This window comes from Orbicella faveolata, unplaced genomic scaffold (genome assembly GCF_042242905.1).
Source record: "Orbicella faveolata isolate gen_17 unplaced genomic scaffold, um_ofav_v1 contig_46, whole genome shotgun sequence".
NCBI lineage: Eukaryota > Metazoa > Cnidaria > Anthozoa > Scleractinia > Merulinidae > Orbicella > Orbicella faveolata.
In genome coordinates, this window is record NW_028301576.1 from 16,278,239 (window position 1) to 16,294,896 (window position 16,658).

The 16,658-nt window shown below is 40.7% G+C and overlaps 2 protein-coding genes across 3 annotated transcripts; both read right to left on the reverse strand.

Moving 5' to 3' along the window:
• Positions 1–1,756: 1,756 nt before the first annotated feature.
• LOC110040302 (lactadherin-like) lies at positions 1,757–4,081 on the reverse strand. Its single transcript, XM_020745519.2, has 4 exons — positions 3,767–4,081; positions 3,072–3,210; positions 2,316–2,668; positions 1,757–1,933 (listed from the first exon to the last, which is right to left on the reverse strand). Exons 1-4 carry the CDS (start codon positions 4,079–4,081, stop codon positions 1,757–1,759), a joined length of 984 nt encoding a protein of 327 aa, XP_020601178.2.
• A 6,498-nt stretch (positions 4,082–10,579) lies between these two features.
• LOC110040197 (uncharacterized) lies at positions 10,580–16,379 on the reverse strand. 2 transcript variants are annotated; one of them, XM_020745389.2, is made up of 4 exons: positions 15,459–16,379; positions 14,053–14,422; positions 12,433–12,764; positions 10,580–11,684 (listed from the first exon to the last, which is right to left on the reverse strand). In XM_020745389.2, the coding sequence occupies exons 2-4, from the start codon at positions 14,079–14,081 to the stop codon at positions 11,185–11,187; spliced, it is 861 nt and encodes a 286-aa protein (XP_020601048.2). In that variant the 5' UTR covers positions 14,082–14,422; positions 15,459–16,379; the 3' UTR covers positions 10,580–11,184. The 2 variants fall into 2 exon arrangements, with proteins under 2 accessions (XP_020601048.2, XP_089134592.1); XM_089278466.1 differs by having other exon boundaries at positions 12,433–14,422.
• Positions 16,380–16,658: the final 279 nt, after the last annotated feature.

The window sequence follows — 16,658 nt, forward strand, 5'->3', positions numbered from 1 at the left end:
TGCTGCAATTGTCATAAATAAGTATGTTATAAGCTAGGTATGTTAAGATACTTTTTTTCGGAACCGATAGGATATCAAAACTGCAAGCGTATCCCATACTCACGTACTCCGCAGCATTTGATTTGCATCATATGATTAACAATTTAACATTTTATGTCAAGTTGTAAACACGTCGCATTTTTATCCACTGACATGCACTGTACATTGTAACGACTTTTAGTATCTTCATAATCCTCCGAAGAAGTGCAGCAGTTTGACTACCCCAATTACCGAGAAACTTATTTTCTGGTGGTTTTTTTTCCCTTTACTGTTCTCATTTAGTTGATACTTACTACCAAGCGAAAGGATGTTGGCTTTTGCCCTTTTCACGGTTAACTTTTCTCATTTGCTTTACAATATAATCCAAAATGTATGAGGTAATTTTCGGCAATTTTGTAGTTTCTACCTGAAATTGCTCGCATCCACGTTTGAATGCAAATGAGAAAAGAGGGTTATTTAAAACTAATCACGCCCAAAAACTATTCGGATCTCGAGCTGAAAGCATTAAAAAAGTTAAAGAATAATACAAACTGATTCTAAATGTTACTCAAAGTTCCTTCTTACGAAGGAACTTTGAGTAACGTGCGGTGTTATCGAGTCAGTGGCGAGGGTCCTAGCTAGGGGGCAACTACTTTTGCTAACCTGTTTCACAGGTCATCCCAGTGAATCCCGAGGAGCACGCGCAACTAAAGCCATTCACGCGATCAACACATGATCCACTGTTCTGACAAGGAGAACTGGAACATTCATCGATATCTGCCACATGATAAACAATCAGTAATTAATTTTGTTACATTGTAAAAGGATGGGGCCAGTGGTCAGATTTTCCAAAATTTTGAAAGATTCGACTGTTTCTTAAGGTACTCTCACCCTATCAGTCACGTTTGTTTTTTCACCAAACTGTCGATTCTAATATTTTGATTCTCGACTCGCTGAAATTTCGACGTCGTGGTCGAATAAAAGAGTCGTTTATAATTACTATGCAAGATCATTGCTGACTTGCGGAGGATAGCTCGAACAAACCTGATTCACAGTTCCTCCCCGTAAAACCTGTGCGGCATAAACAGCTGTATCCATTCAAGTGGTCGCGGCATGATCCGTTGTTTTGACAAGGTGAACTTGAACATTCGTCGATTTCTAATGAAAAATTTGTAATGAAGTTTCGTTAATGTACTATCCAAAGCGCAATGTGGTGCAAATGCAATCTTACAGACATGAACGTCCCATTGCAAAAGATACACATAGTCTGATCTGGTACTCAGATGTTGAAATAATTATTTGTCAAACCTGTTTCACAAGTCTTTCCAGTAAATCCGGTTACGCAGATACAGCTATAACTGTTCACGTGATCTGTGCACGTGGCATTGTTTTTACATGGGGAACTAGAACAGTCATCTTTACCTGCTTGTAATAAAAGTAAATAAAAACATAGCAAAATTATTAACGTTTGAGAAAAGAAAAAAAAAGGGATTTGCAGTGGCATACCTATATACAGACAGGGATCTTCGTCCATTGAAACTTTGATTCTTCCGACTTCATCAATGAGATATAAAGTTGTCAAAATATTGTCATGTTGAAGAGACTAGTCTCAAAATTAACGTAGTTTTGGGTTGACTTTTAAAAAGCGCGGTGTGATATTTTCGTTATTGCTGCCGTTTTAGCTGTAGTGGAATTGTTGCAGTATTAAACGGCATTTTGCCTGATACAACTTACTTACTTAGCGCTTAGTTGATATTAAAACACCATTTGGCTTACCTGTGCAGCCGTAAAATTCCAGTCTTAAATACCCAAATGTTGTCTGTGAGATGGGATAGATGCGAACAAAGCGAGCTACGAACGGTTGAGAAAATTTGTTGATCACGAGCGAGTTGACATCACTGTTACCAACCAGCTCCTGTATTATCAAAAGTAAGTTAATAACTGTTATTGAAAAAGAAAAACTGTATATTTGAAATGTTCCATTTTTATCTCGAAGACGTTGCATATTCTAAAACAAGTAGATTCCATGTTGTCGTGCGTCTGTTCAGTGATAGATCTCAGGTGACGTCAAAATGTCGTAAGAACAAAAATGTGGCGCACGAGGCAGTAGCCGAGTATGTCACTGATGTTCTTACAACATTTTGACGTCATCTGAGATCTATTACTGAACAGACGCACGGCGACATGGGATCTCTTTATTAATTCGGATAAGCCAACGCGACAAATCCCTCGCAGCTGGACAGTTCTAATTTATCGAGTTTTTACGATAAAATTAACCCTAGCTGTACTTTACGTACCTCCTCTAAAGTATTCTTTCCATAAATTTGCCACCCTTCACCGCTGATCTTAAAGGACACTTTGAACTTAAGAACCCAGCCACCCATAGACCACCAGAAGTAGCGTCCGCCCTGGGTCCCAATTCCAGCTATTATCATCTTCGTTCCCAGGACTACTTGTAACCATGGTGTGCGGTCGTCTAGTCTTGGAGTCCAGCCTGCCGCCTGCTGGTTTCTTACTTGAATGTGGAGTCGAGCACGTGATGGAGAGTGTGCTCGAGTTAGAGTCGATGACGCTGAGAAAGCCAAGTCAGGTATCCGTTTGTCTTCCAGACCAACAGCCAGAAAACACGAGGAGACTGGGGAAGAGTTAGCTTCGAAAGAGAGACAGTTTTATGTCAAGGAAAAGGAATGTCCCGTAATTGAGAGAAAGGAAGTGTTTCTATTAGATATAGCGAGGAACGTTGCTCAGATACACTCGCAAAAAATCTTCGATAGTTTGCGACGTTTTTTATTTTGGATAATTTAAGATGGCTCTGAACCCCCTTCACATGAGAACGTTTATTTGAAATATTTGTTACCTTTGTTTCAGTGGCATGTCTATAAACTAGCTAAGCTTAGTGCTTGTATAGCTGAGTGCACGACCACTATAAATAAGATTTACTATTTTCTATTATTTATTATCACTTAATAAAGAGTCGTAGGAATGATCCGTCAAAGTATAGCTGTTGGAAAAGTGCTGCAAACTGTTGCCAGTCAAATTATGACAAGGTTTACCTGGGCAGCCAAACAGCTCCACTCTCATAGAGATCCAACGGTGCCACGTTTGAGGATGAAGTCTGACATGAACAGCTACAAAAGCGGGGTCAACCTGGTTCATAACGACAGTGTCCGCATTCGTGTTGCCAAGAAATACCTAAATGCGTTAATATAACCAGCATTGAAATTTATTCTAAGGATCAGCATCACACTTTTGGAAGTAATTGACCAGGGTCAAGGGTTAGTTCTTTAATGAGACGGAGAATCAGTGTTGTTTCTTGGAAGTGTTCATACCGGCAAATAAACTTCTGGTTACTTTGAAATTCTGGAGATTACTATCAGCTAGGAATTAAGACTCCCTAAATATCATTGCAAATCAGGATGAGAACTGGCTTGAGTGTTCAAGGCGGGCGTGTCACAATCACACATCACGTGGGAGTCCAATCCAATCACGTGGGGTCATGTCATGTTCCTTAACAATGCCGTACGCAATAGTTGAAGCACTCGTACAGTTGATGTTAAAGACGAGCATGGATGTGTTCAGGGTTAAAGTTGAATATTACAGACGTCCTCATCACGGCTTATTTTAACGCTTAGGATCTATGTAAGGGTTAGATTTAACAAAAGACATTTAGAAATTCAGCTCCTTCATCAGAACCGATTTATTCAACCTCCGAGGAAAACTCGTTTGTTTATTCACATCTGTCAAATACCTTCACCTGCCCTCGTTGCCCATAAAACGTCCGCTGGTTGCTAACTTCATCTTTATAAGAAACCTGGTAACTAGTAACCCATTGGTCAGGTGACCACCTGCTGCTCAGTCCTTGTGTGGCGATTCCTGTCACTCTTGTTTTCACAGCCAGGTTGATCTCAAGCCACTGCTTTCTGTTAGAGACAGCCGCTGACCAGCCTGCTGGTAACCAAGGAAAGAAAGAGCGCATGTGCAGTCTGCCCTGCGATGCTCGGAGATAATAGATTCGCTCAGAAGAAGCTGTTATTGCTGTGTCCGGGATTCGGTGGCTCTCCATTCCTAGCGGTTGAGAACAGACTGTAGAAATGGAGTAAAGTTAGCCTATTTCAAGTAAAATTACAAGTTCCACAACATACCGCATGAATTGTTTACGACGAAAATCGAGAAATAAATTGAAGCTTGGAATAACAATCTTTTTACGTTCAACCTGACAAGCAATTAATACTTACACGGGACAAGAAAAGGGTTTCTCAGTAATTTTACCGAATCAGCTACTGCGTCAATGCAATCTCAGTTACACTTTGCTATTTAAAGATACAGTCGAACCTCCGGTTGCGACCATTTCGCAAGCGACCACCTCTCCTCATGCATGATCAGAGACCAGTTTTCCAAAGTACTAAAGGTTTCCGAGTCAAATCACCATATTTGGAACCTCTTGTAAGCGACCACCTCTCGTTAGCGACCATGACCACTTTTAGAACTAAACGTTTGAAATTTTCATTTATTTTTAACCTCCCTTAAGCGACCACTTGACAGATAATAGAGCGTAAATTAGATAATAAGGTGTTGTAACATTATCGGATTCCTTCGATTTTAGTAGAAACGACATTTGTTTCTCAGACCAAGTGTGGCTCAACTTGGCGAATATGTTTTTATTAATCGCTTTTATTGAAATAAGTTTACTTAGATATTTTAGTACATTATTTGAATAGAGAAAATATATAGCGCAGTTTTAGCGCGAATTGTCCCAAATCAGTGACTGATAATATAGTGTGAAAATTATTCGAAGCAACAATATTTTAACAAGGTGCAACTGATATTTCCCTTTGCGGGCAGTTCCGCTCAACAGATAGTCTATTCAGGTTTACATGTACAGTGATCATATATACTTAACGTTCACACAACTCGATTTTAAGTGGCTTATTAAAACCCTAATGAGTTTTCTAAAGTGGAAGCATAATAGAAAATTTTGTAACTTTGCATCTTCCATAAGATCTTCCTTGTGTTTTGTAAATTTCTAAATATTACATGAAAATGCCATGTTGTTATCTCACGCACAGTGAAAATCGTTGCCGCGTATCATTCGCTTTGGTTCAAATACAGCAAACTCTTCTAAAGGGAACCGGGTATCGTTCTCTTAATCCCTGATAAGAATCTTTTGATATTCTAGCACTTCACTTTTAAAAACCTTTTCGTGAACGAAACATTCTTAGCTCTTCAAAACGAGTGGGAATAGTTTAATTTAAAGATCATCGATAGGATTAAGTTGACGTGAATTTTTTCAATGTAACATGAACATTTCGGGATTAAAACTTTCTGACCCTGACTTGACTATATTGCATCTTTTTTGTTTCCGACGACTGAAGCTCCTTTTGTCGTTAAAAGTGGTTTCTCAAATCTTTGCGTCAACAAGACGTTAAAAGTTTTAACACCGCTGCGTTAAAATGACTGATCTTGAGCAGACCGCAATTTTAAAATAAATATCCAGAGCGAACAAAGAATTAAAAAACAACCTACCTTTACGGTTTTTTAATCCTTGAGAACCAACAAGTTCAACTTTAGAAGCCACAACAAGTAACAGCATGATCCAAAAAATAGCTTCCATAGTTGTAGCTTAGAGTACAGGCTTCGCATTTACGGTAGCTCTGCCGGTGTTTTAGACAATATGAAGGTCCTTAACTAAAGATTAGGAGGACTTGGAGAGTCCGGAAACACTTAACATGCACCAAGACAATTGCTTTAACATTAAATTGGACATGCTGTTCTGCTTTTTCAAATATTAAATTATCGAAGATCAATCAAATTAGTGTCATGAAACATGTAAAATTAGCAGCTGCTAAACCAACCGCAAGAAATGAGTATTGATTGAGCATTTAGATCGCCAGTTTTCCGGTTGGGTTAGCTTATTCTAGAAGCGATATATTGGAACACAGTTAATGTTAAAATTTCATTACGTTTTATACATACTGGCACCAAAGTTGAATTATAGGCTTAAATATATCCCTGCAATGTCAACTTCTTTTTTGCCAAAATTTTAACTGTATGAGTAATTTCCTCAGGTTTAAGAATTCGTTTTTATGTTGTAAACGTCCAAGGCGCTGCATCCAGTGGAAATTAATATCAGGCCAATATTTTATGATATTGTGATAAAGAACAGTAGCTCGTTAACCTCATCATAACGAACTTTATCTTTTTTGTCATAGTGATGATAACTATTTTTCTTTTGGGTGCCTATTTTGAAGTAGTTAGTCTATGTAGCAAATGGCCGTACGAACTTGTGTTGTCCACATTATGGCCGCGTGAAACCGTAACCCTTCTTCTTCGGCCCTCCCCCCAGTTTCTCTGCCTACCAAAATGCAGCAACGTTTGCTAGGCAGGCTAAGAATATTCCCTTACGAAAGAGGCTCTAGTGATTTGTCAGCTGATACCCCTGCTCAATAACGAGTTCAATGTGCTTCTCCTTAGGTCGCTGCGTCAGCGGGTCCACACTATGCTGGAGAAATTTGAAAACGCAGCTTTTTCCCTACGGTTACGCCTACCGTCTACGGTAATCGGGCACGAAAATGGAGCCAGTTTTCGTAAACGTTCTTCAAACCGGAGGAATTTGAAAACGCCGGCTTTTCGTTTTCATGCGGATGGAAAAATTTTAAAAACGGAATTTTTCGACACGATAATCAGATGAATTCCATGATCGAGTTTTGCTGAATCACAAATCCAAGATGACCGGCGATTGCTGCGTAGTGTGGACGGAAAACATTTGATGCGTTTTCCTCAGAGTGAAACCTCCGTTTTCAAATTCCTCCGGCGTAGCGTGGACGCGGCCCAATGTATATTGCTAAACACTTCAAGGATAAATTATTACTAGAAATTGCTCAGCCACTGACAATAGCCCTTCAATATAAGAAATTGTCCGCCCTCGGTCACTTAATTAAAAGTCATAAAAGAAAACTAAAATCTACTTGACATGGATCAAAATGAACCAAGGAAGATCACTTATCAACCAAGATTCATTTTAACTCTCGTCTAAATACTCTCCACATATTCCAGCCGTGCGCAACAGCAATAACGCCAAAACAGATCATAAAAACACAACTTTATTTGCTATCGTGTGCTCACTGGAGGCGAAAAACTAAGAGGGTACCAATGAGCATCCATAGGATGAAAAAACCTCGCCGCGCTCGCTGCGGTAATGCAGAGGAAAAACCCCAGCCCTATGGATAGAAACCCTCCGACCTGCTGGGCTCGGTCTTATTAAATTAGATTCCTAATGATTTCGAGACTGAAAGTAGGGACTGAACATTGTCTTTAACATAACCATCTTTGGCATTTTCACTCTGCCAACGACCGTGTCTCTTAAAAAGTCTATCAGCGATGCCTGCATTGGCGGCAGCTGTGGCTCCTCCGGCCCTGAGACTGTGAAGACTTATGCAGGAAACGTCAGTAATGTCTTTGAAAGCGTCCTTAACGATCTCCCTGGCTCTGCTGTAGCTTAAGCCTTGACGTCGAACTTTAGATGTACATCGAGGAGACAAGAGGGCTCTGAATAACGGTAAATCCTCACTAAGATCAATTTCAGCGGCAGCAATGTATTGCTCTAAAGCCTTTACGGGACAGGTTTCCAGGTCTGATCGCGCTATTGTTGTCCACGCCCCATCACGGTATTGGTCTGTCTTGGACGACTCTAAAAATATGGACACATAAGTAGAAAAAAAACTTTATATCACAAGCTCGAATAGAGCATAGCTCACTGAAACGAAAAAACCCAGCATATCCTATGAGACATAAAGCTACTGTTCTCAAATCCGATAAGGAAGGAGACTTATCTGAAATCTTGGAGGATGCAAGCGCCCTCAGCATCTCGGGAGTGATGGGTTCTTTCTTCGATTTAGCCTTCCCCATAATCCTTTGAGACGCGCTAACCATGGCAGAGTAGAGAGACCTTGGGCAAACCGGCCAGCTGTTGGGCCCAGTCGATACTGTAAACAACATTAAGAACTGGAGAAGGAGAATTAGCTTCCAGGATTAGGCACTGCAGGTAAACTGAAACTTGAAAGGGGTTGGCGGGCATGTGGCGAATACAATTAGACGACGCCCAAAATTTCCAACGTCTAAAACCAGCCAGGTAAGTGCGAATAGTGCCATCGGCTCTGGAAGCGAGCACGGTTTCCTGGACTCGACTAACCAAGGGCTGGAGATGGTCGGGGATAGCGGCAAAGAATTCGGTCCACATCTCTGATTGAAACACATCTAAAATCAAAATAAAACTGACAAGCAAATTAGCAAAATAACAAAGAAAAACATGACGTGAACAAAAAGGTAATAGCAATACAAAAAAGACATAAACGGGCTCGAGAAAGAGCCCAAAAAATACGTCTCGGCTACACAAATAGCTACCCACTTTCGCCACAAAAGAGCTTCTATATATCGGGCACAGATCGTCCCATACTTCATGGTGGCACACAGCCCAACTTTTTGGATACAGAAAGACCTTAATTCCCAGGGCGCAAAAAACAAAAGGGGGCACAGATGGTTCCATTCATTCTCAAGGGCAAACAAAGGCCCCTAACATTTGGGCACAGATGGTCCCATACTTCATGTAGGCACACCGGCCCTAACATTTTAGATACAGAGGTTCCTGAATTTTTAGGGCGCAAAAAAGGCCCCATTCTTCGGGCACAGATGGTCCCACTCATACTCATGGGCAAGCAATCTCCCTAACAATATAAGCCCAGAACGTCTCATACTTTTCGGGGGTAAAAAACCTAAAGTTCAGGCACAGGTAATCCCATATTCCTAGGGAGCAAGAAAGGCCCTACCTACCGGGCACATGAGGTCCCATACATCTCGTGCACAAATAGGCCCTAGAATCTAGAGCTCAAAAGAACGAACCCTAAATTTTTGGCCCTGATAGAAATAAATGATAAATAAATAAATAAACGAATAAATCATAAGAAAAAGAGAGTAAAAATAAAAATAAAATAAAAGCGAGTCACCTCCAGAAAAGAGCACCAAGAGGACGAATTAGCATAAAACCACTCCTAAATACCCTGTTCAAAACCCCTAGAGAGTTCATACCGACAAGAGAATATTTTTCCGCTAATTTCCAAACCGCGGAAAAATTCTATTTGCAAGTGTTAATTCGTTTAACGGACCAAAACTAAGAGAAAACTAATACAATCAACCGAATATATAACCAACGCATAAGGGCAAAACAGAACTTAATTTACGATCTGATCTTTTCAGCTTATGGCTGCTCTCAGAGCAATCGTTTATTTAACGAAAGAGGTCATAATAGAAAACTAACACTTAATCAAAATGAAGAACTTGAGGTCAGTTATCAAGTTGAGTAGGTTTCAAGAATGTAGGCAAAACTAAATCAATAAAATCAACTAATTCTATGGGTAGTAAGCACAAAACGAACCTGCGCGCTTATTTTAGTTCTCTGGACCCGTCCACAGTGCGCCGGAGGAATTTGAAAACGGAGGTTTCACTCTGAAAACGCATCAAATGTTTTCCTTCCACACTACGCCGGAGGAATTAAAAAACGCAATAATCATCGACAAGAGAAAATGTCATCGGTCATTTGGGATTTGTATTTGGGGAAAACTCGGTCTGGAAAATCGTATGATTATCGTAGCGCCAATGTTATCGAAAAGTTCAGTTTTCAAAATGTTTTCCGTCCACTTGAAAACGAAAAGCCGGTGTTTTCAAATTCCTCCAGTTTGAAGAGCGTTTTCCAAAAGCTCCGTCTTTGTGACGGATTATTGTGGACGGTAGGCCTAACCGTAGAATAAAGTTGCATTTTCAAATTTCTATGCGGTAATGTGGACGGGACCTCAAGGTTTTCACCCTGAGGAGAACAGTCTGACATTTCAGACTATGAAAAGAGAGTAGTTAGGGCAGAAAAAACGAAGCTGCTGGCCTTGAACGGTACTGACGACTTTGTTAAAATAAACGTCTTTCTTTGAGAGTCAGATATGAAGACTATCGCAGTTATATACACGACTTAAGCAGCTGTGAAATTAAAGCCTGAAAAAAGCATTCACAGCTACTGAAGTTGTGTATATAACTGCAATGATCATCTATGTCTTTATATTTTTCTTCGCAGTTCATATGATCTTTCATATATTCATTTGCATTCTTCACCAACTACGCTTATATTACGAACTCACAATGTGACCAGCTCCCAGTTGGTTTGATAGCTCAGTTGGTAGAGCACTGAACCGGTATTGCAGAGTTCATGGATTCGAATCCCGTCCAGGCCTGATTTTTTTTCAGGCTAAACTTTCACAGCTGCTTAAGTTGTGTGTATAACTGCAACGATCATCTATGTCTTCATATCTTTCTCCGCAGTTCAAATATATGATCTTGCAGAGTCAGATATCGTTTTTGATATTGCTAATAGAAAAGCTCCCTAAAGGACTTTCAATACAGGAGAGAAATACATCTTTCATCAAACATTTTAGATTCTGAATTCTTCGTTTCCACATATGCCCAGTCCTCCATTGTTTCTATACCTTCCCCACAGCCGTCATAAATTAAAACAGACAAAAACTGTTGTTGCTCTCGCATGGTACACGTACTTTAATCGCCTCTTTCACCTTTAAATAATAAATTATTGAGTTAATGTTTTGGTAAAGCGAACTCGGTGGACGTCCACACCAACTTGATGTGTTAATAGAGCGGTTTTCAACTGAGTGTCGAAAAGTAATTGGTTTTGCATCAGTACGCTAGACGATTGGCTTAAAAAAATTCTCGCCACTGTTTCATCCAATCAGAAGTAAAAATCAAAACCAATCGTAACTCACACTTTTCCCGCGCTTCGCCTCAGCTACATGTAATGCCATCGAGTTTTCATTGGTTCAATGGATTGTCTGTCTTTTGTGATTGGCTGGAGTGATTACTTTGGTTTTGGTGTTACGACACTCAATTGAAAGCCGCTCTCAGTGATTAGAATCGAGTTAATAAATACTGGGGCTTTCAACGCTCCTGTTTGAATGTTTCTGTTGTTCAAGATAATATATTCAGTACACTCTTCTTCTAATCTTTCAGCCACTGGAAAAGAGATTGCAGGCTCACAGGATTACCAACAAGGTATTCCCTTTGGTAACTGAAACTTTTAGTTTGGCACTGTAACTCCAAGCACGCTTTCACAGAAACTTAACTGCTTGAAATCTGTACCTCGTTACAAAGAGTACCCCGAGGGGGTGAGTGTGCGGCTAGCGAGGCAACGGCATCGTTGTGCGCGTAAATGGTGTTGGCCTCGAACGTTTGGTCAAAATGTTTAGTAATGGGTGGAAGCTGTGTTAGCGCCTCTTGTAGGGCTAACTGAAGGCGAGTCTTCGCCAAATCTTTGACACCCTCCAGACTTCTCATGAACTTGTCTGGTTGACTGTGAACCCAGGAGAGAACATTCTGATTGACTGTGAACCCAGGAGAGAACATTCTGATTGACTGTGAACCCAGGAGAGAACATTCTGATTGACTGTGAACCCAGGAGAGAACATTCTGATTGACTGTGAACCCAGGAGAGAACATTCTGATTGACTGTGAACCCAGGAGAGAACATTCTGATTGACTGTGAAACCAGGAGAGAACATGAAGCTCCGCGTCATCAATGTCTCCGTTAGCTGTACGAGATGTTGCAGGCTTGATGAACTCTAAAAAGGAAAAAAAATATAACGAGTAAGTGTTAGACAAAAAGTAGACAGTTTCAATGCAAGACATGTGAATTATTGATAAATTGCGGTCAAGAGAATCTTGCGAAGGACGGTGGAGTCTTGATTTCTCCAAGTCTCGACTCACATGGATTTGATATACTCCACTTTATTTTAACACTCGATTTCTCTATCTCTCGATGGCTCGTAACTCTTCCCGCAAATTCAAACGAATTCTTGCCTCTTGATTGGGAGGGGGGGGGGGGGGGGGGACGGGTGGTGGGGAATTGAAAAATCTGGATTCCACCGTAATTAACAGAATTGTTCAGATCAGTCGACGAAGTAAGCAGGGCTTGAATTAGTTTCTAGTTCATTACTGAATACGTTATCTATGCTCTGATTGGTCAAACAGATTGTGCACCATATTCGGCCATTTTAGAGTTGCCTTGTACCTCTGTTTCAAAACTAGTCCTCGTGCAAAAACTTTAAGTCGAAAGAATCAGGCAATTACTTTGGTTTTGATTTGGGTTTTACTACGGTGTGAGATTGGCTGAGTTGTCGGATTGGAAACTGCTTTGGTTTTGGTTTCATCACACACAAGTAAGACCCGCTGAAAATGAGTTTGATTTGCATGAAAACTGAGCTTGTAGGCGGAACACATATCCTTACGTATGATTTTGCAGGGATACCAGTGTTGACACAGAGGCAAAAGGCAGTTCGGAATTGGCCTATTACAGTAGGCATTCCTTACCGATGTCACTTATCACGCTCCGGTCAGGGGCTGGGACTGTTAAGCCAACGAATTCCGATTCCCGCCAAAATTCGGTCACCAAGGAACGCTCTGCGCCATCGTATCCCAGCACTCTATGCAAGCAGTAATGTTCGTCATTCGCTAGGTCCCAGTACCAGGGCCCTCCCAGTTTCGTGGGGTCGTAAAGAATCAAATGGCGGTGAACGCGAGGGGTTACGAGAATGCGACACACAGATGTGCTAGCGTTATCCGTGATATCCAGGATGTAATGATGCCATCTGTTGACGTCATCGTCAGTAACGCGGTAGGGTGAAGGTTTCCTGTTTACAATACTTGTTTTGGAGGGTAGAAAGCAAATCAATATTTGAAGCATATTCATTTAACAAATTGACGTCAGTTTTTTTATGCGTCTGTTCTGTTATTGATGATAAATTGCGTCATAACATTGTCAAAGTGGCTGTGGAACCACGAGCCACAGGCGAGTGGTTCCGCAGTAAACTTTGACAATGTTATGACGAAATTTATCATCAATAAGAGGACAGACGCATAAAAAACTGACGTCAATTTGTTTTTTACAATAACAAGACCCCAAAATGGTCAAATGTCGGGAATAAACGAGGGGAAAAGACGCCGTAAACTTGCCGTAAACAAAGATAAGTGAATGTTATTCAAAACGACGCAAGAATTGTCAATAGCTTTTCGCACTTTTTGATTGGCTACTTAAAAAGGTCCATAAAATCTCATTGGTTAAAAAGTTGACAGTTTGACAGCTGAAAGTTGAACTTGAAAGCCTGCATAAATTAAAATTTTATCCGTCTGTACTCTTATTGATGATAAAAATGAGCCAATCAGCGCGCGAGAAATTAGACACGGCAGTTATTGTAAAAATGAAATTTGCGCACTATAAATTCTTCAAAATGGTATACTCAAATGGTAAGCTCAAAATGGTATACACGGTTTGTAGAGGAAATCATTTCTTACTGTACTGTATTTTTTTCGATTTGAAAGAAAATATAGGGAACAATGTAGGACCTATAGTCTTGTTTCCTGAGGTGTGGATTAATGCGCTCGGCTGGAAAACGGTTGTGATAAGATTATAACTGCAATGTGCAACTCCAACTGCAACCCATGTCTCTCGTTTGTTCAACTGTTGTCCAACTGAATTGTGTTAAAAGAAATCAATGTTGTCAGGAAGATGGTTTCTTTAGGGTTTACAAGATTTCCTCAGACTTCTAGACATATTTTAAACTACCGACAATAGGCTTTTATGATATTACCTAAGCGCGCTTGAAGGTTCAATATACACCACGGATTGGAGAGTTGTACTGTTGGTCTAGGGGAGGGCTCTAGGGCTTCATTTTCTCCCTCGTAAAATTTTTTCCACTCTAATATTCTTAAATTTTCATACTTTACATACTTTTACTTCTTTGTTTTACATTTATACCGATGCAAAAATTTTTATCTTCACTTTTAAGCTTGATAATGACCGAAGTTCGGTCGAAACGTCGCGCTCTTTTACCCGTAGTTTTTAATTGAAATTCCTCTCTTCATCATCCGTCAATTATTCGAGGTAACTGACCAAATAACCAAATAAAATTATTATAGCTACGATATACTTACCAGAGTCTCCGTGAAAGACAATCAGCCATTTATTTCTCTTTGACGTTGTTCTCCGTGTTTGCGACGAAACCAACACCTGTGACCTCGCAAGATTTGTTGAGAAGGGGTGAATAAAAACTATTTTTTGTTGAGTAAGGCCGCCGTCCTCGATTACTCTTTTTGCCCTTTTACAACTGGTTAAATGACAAACACTTGAAAATTTTTAGTACTCTGTCTTGAGCTTTAAACTGGGTTTCTCCCCTTGGAAAGATGTCAGGTCGATTTCATTTGTGCGCTGCAGTGGTTTTGGAAGCCAGCGATGACTGATTCTAGCGTCTGTCGTTTTACGATCGGCTGGTGTAGGTAATTTCAGTAATCTTCGCTTTTCCACCTACAGAGAGAAAAATAAACTGGTGTTTAAAGGGAGGCCAAAGAAGCTGAATTTATCTATCGCCTGTTGCTAGTCCCGCGAAAGTTTGCTAGGATGAGAGCACAAAATCGACGTGGAGAGGGGTGGTGGGGTGAGCGATGACAGCTTGAGGAAAAGCGCTCTTTTGGTTCGTACGGGAACGCTTGCTGTCTAGCCTGTGTACATAAAAAAATCGGGGATTCCCCCCTCCAAAAAAAATCCCCCATTAATTTTTTTGAGGCGACGGTGTCCGATGTGCCCAGGCTATTGCTACCCAGGCTTAAATTCCACGGTACTGTAAAATGTTTCCCTAAATGCTGAAAATTTCGTGGTAATATGCTGGTAAAACTTTCGGGGTTTTATCTTTCGGAATTTCACTTGTCGCATACATTAACACGAACAGGACGTAACTTATGGCCGTTCGCGTGCAGACGTGTGCTACATGCTGCATTCTGAAACAGAATACATGCATTTATTCTCTCAGTCACGCAACGCTTCTCCTAACGGAGAAGCATTGCGTGACGACCCAAGTAAAGGCTGCGCAGAAAACTGTTTCTTCGGCGCTGTAATATTTCAGCAGTTGATGGATAAAATGCTCTTTTCAAGCGAATAAACAGAAGTAATTTTAATAGCAGTGCATAGTATCGGCTGAGCTCTCTTCGCAATTTTGCAGCACTTAGCAATTATTTAAGATTTCAGCACGGTTTATTAACCATTCGACAGATTTAGGACAATATCCATGTACATTCCAAAATAGTGAAATATTCTAACTCTCTCTGAATATTGAAAAATACAAGCATCCCATGTATTTCCCTTCTTCGTACTGCACTAAGGTCACTAAGCGCGATTCTCGTCCGTGAGAGAGGTCGTAAAGTATAAATACGTGGCAAATCTTCGGCAAGTTGCAATAATATTGCTAGAATAGCTTAAACTTTAAATTCTCTCTCAAAGCATCGTTTTCTCAAACTGCGTTTTATGATAAAAACAACTTATGCACGGTCGTCTACATCAGTCTTACCATTATGAGTAGCAGCGTTGTCAATAGGTTGTCCTGTGTCCAGAATTAACGAATATACAGTATATGTGTATGGTGTCTTCTCGGAAATGCAGCCCAGTCTTTTTATCACAATCGTTTTTATTACAAAACGTGATGGCTAAGTTTCCCAACACGCTTGCAATTATATTGTGAAATACTATATCTAAATACAGCTACAGATGTGAGGCAACTCTGTACTGTGCCTACCCAGAGTGAACTCCACAGTGTCGATCACTAGTGCACTGCTGTGAAGGTAAGTTATGCAATTTCAGATTAACTTCATTTCCAGCTCATTAATTCAAATAAATGAGACAAACAATGATGACAGCTTTAGCAAGTTCGCTTTTCAGAACTTATTTAGAGCCGCGCTTGGCCTGTTTGGAGTGTCAGAAAAGAAGACTTTTGTAAAGTCCTGTGAAAGTTCTGCGTCCGGCCCATGTTGTCTTTCGGTTCCACGGCTGATCATGTGCTGTGTTGAATATGGATGCTGAGTGATTGGTCCACATTGGATACCACCTGGAGCCCCTGCTACTACTTATGATCTTTGAATATTAATACCATTAATATGAATCTAGACACGACAACCACTCATTAGTTTCACAGCTGGGTTCAGGCAAAAGTCACAGCCCAATGTTAGTCGATTGAGCAACTTTTAAGCAAAAGTCATAAGACCATAGCATGCCAATAAAATTCCACTACGAACCTTCGAAATTTTCAAGGGATCAATTGAACACGCTACCCCCCTTCCCCCTTCCAGGAGGCCCTATCCTTTATCTCCCGCCACTTGCCTCATAGCCTCCCACGCAGACGCTCTTAGGGCTCGTCACGCTTGACGAGCCCTGAGAGCGTCTAAGAGCGTCTAAGAGCGTCTAAGAGCGTCTAAGAGCGTCTGCGTGGGAAGTTACTTGCCTCACTGCTCCTAACGGGATCTGTCAAAGCCCGATTAAGCTAACCCAGGATAAGTGAGAGTTTTGATTTGAGTTTTGCAACTTTGCGCTGAGGATTTCTGTTTATATTGTTCGGCCTTTGGTTTTGAGTTTGAATAATCTCAACCTCGGCGCAAAACACAAGCAGTGAAAACAATTTTTATACTAGAAAAAATTTCCACTTCGGTTGACTTTTAATCCCGGGTTAGCGTTAACAACCCCATCCGACCCAGTGGACTACAACAGGCTGCGTTTT

Excerpts from the sequence above, each read along its gene's own strand:
- LOC110040197 (XM_089278466.1), bottom strand. The coding sequence starts at position 12,811 with ATGAATATGCTTCAAATATTGATTTGCTTTCTACCCTCCAAAACAAGT. Across the intron at positions 11,685-12,432 it reads GAGCGTGATAAGTGACATCG|AGTTCATCAAGCCTGCAACA; the intron begins GTAAGGAATGCC and ends TTTCCTTTTTAG.
- LOC110040302 (XM_020745519.2), bottom strand. The coding sequence starts at position 4,081 with ATGGAGAGCCACCGAATCCCGGACACAGCAATAACAGCTTCTTCTGAG. Across the intron at positions 3,211-3,766 it reads GGCAACGAGGGCAGGTGAAG|GTATTTCTTGGCAACACGAA; the intron begins GTATTTGACAGA and ends TAACGCATTTAG. Across the intron at positions 1,934-2,315 it reads GAAAGAATACTTTAGAGGAG|GAGCTGGTTGGTAACAGTGA; the intron begins GTACGTAAAGTA and ends TTGATAATACAG.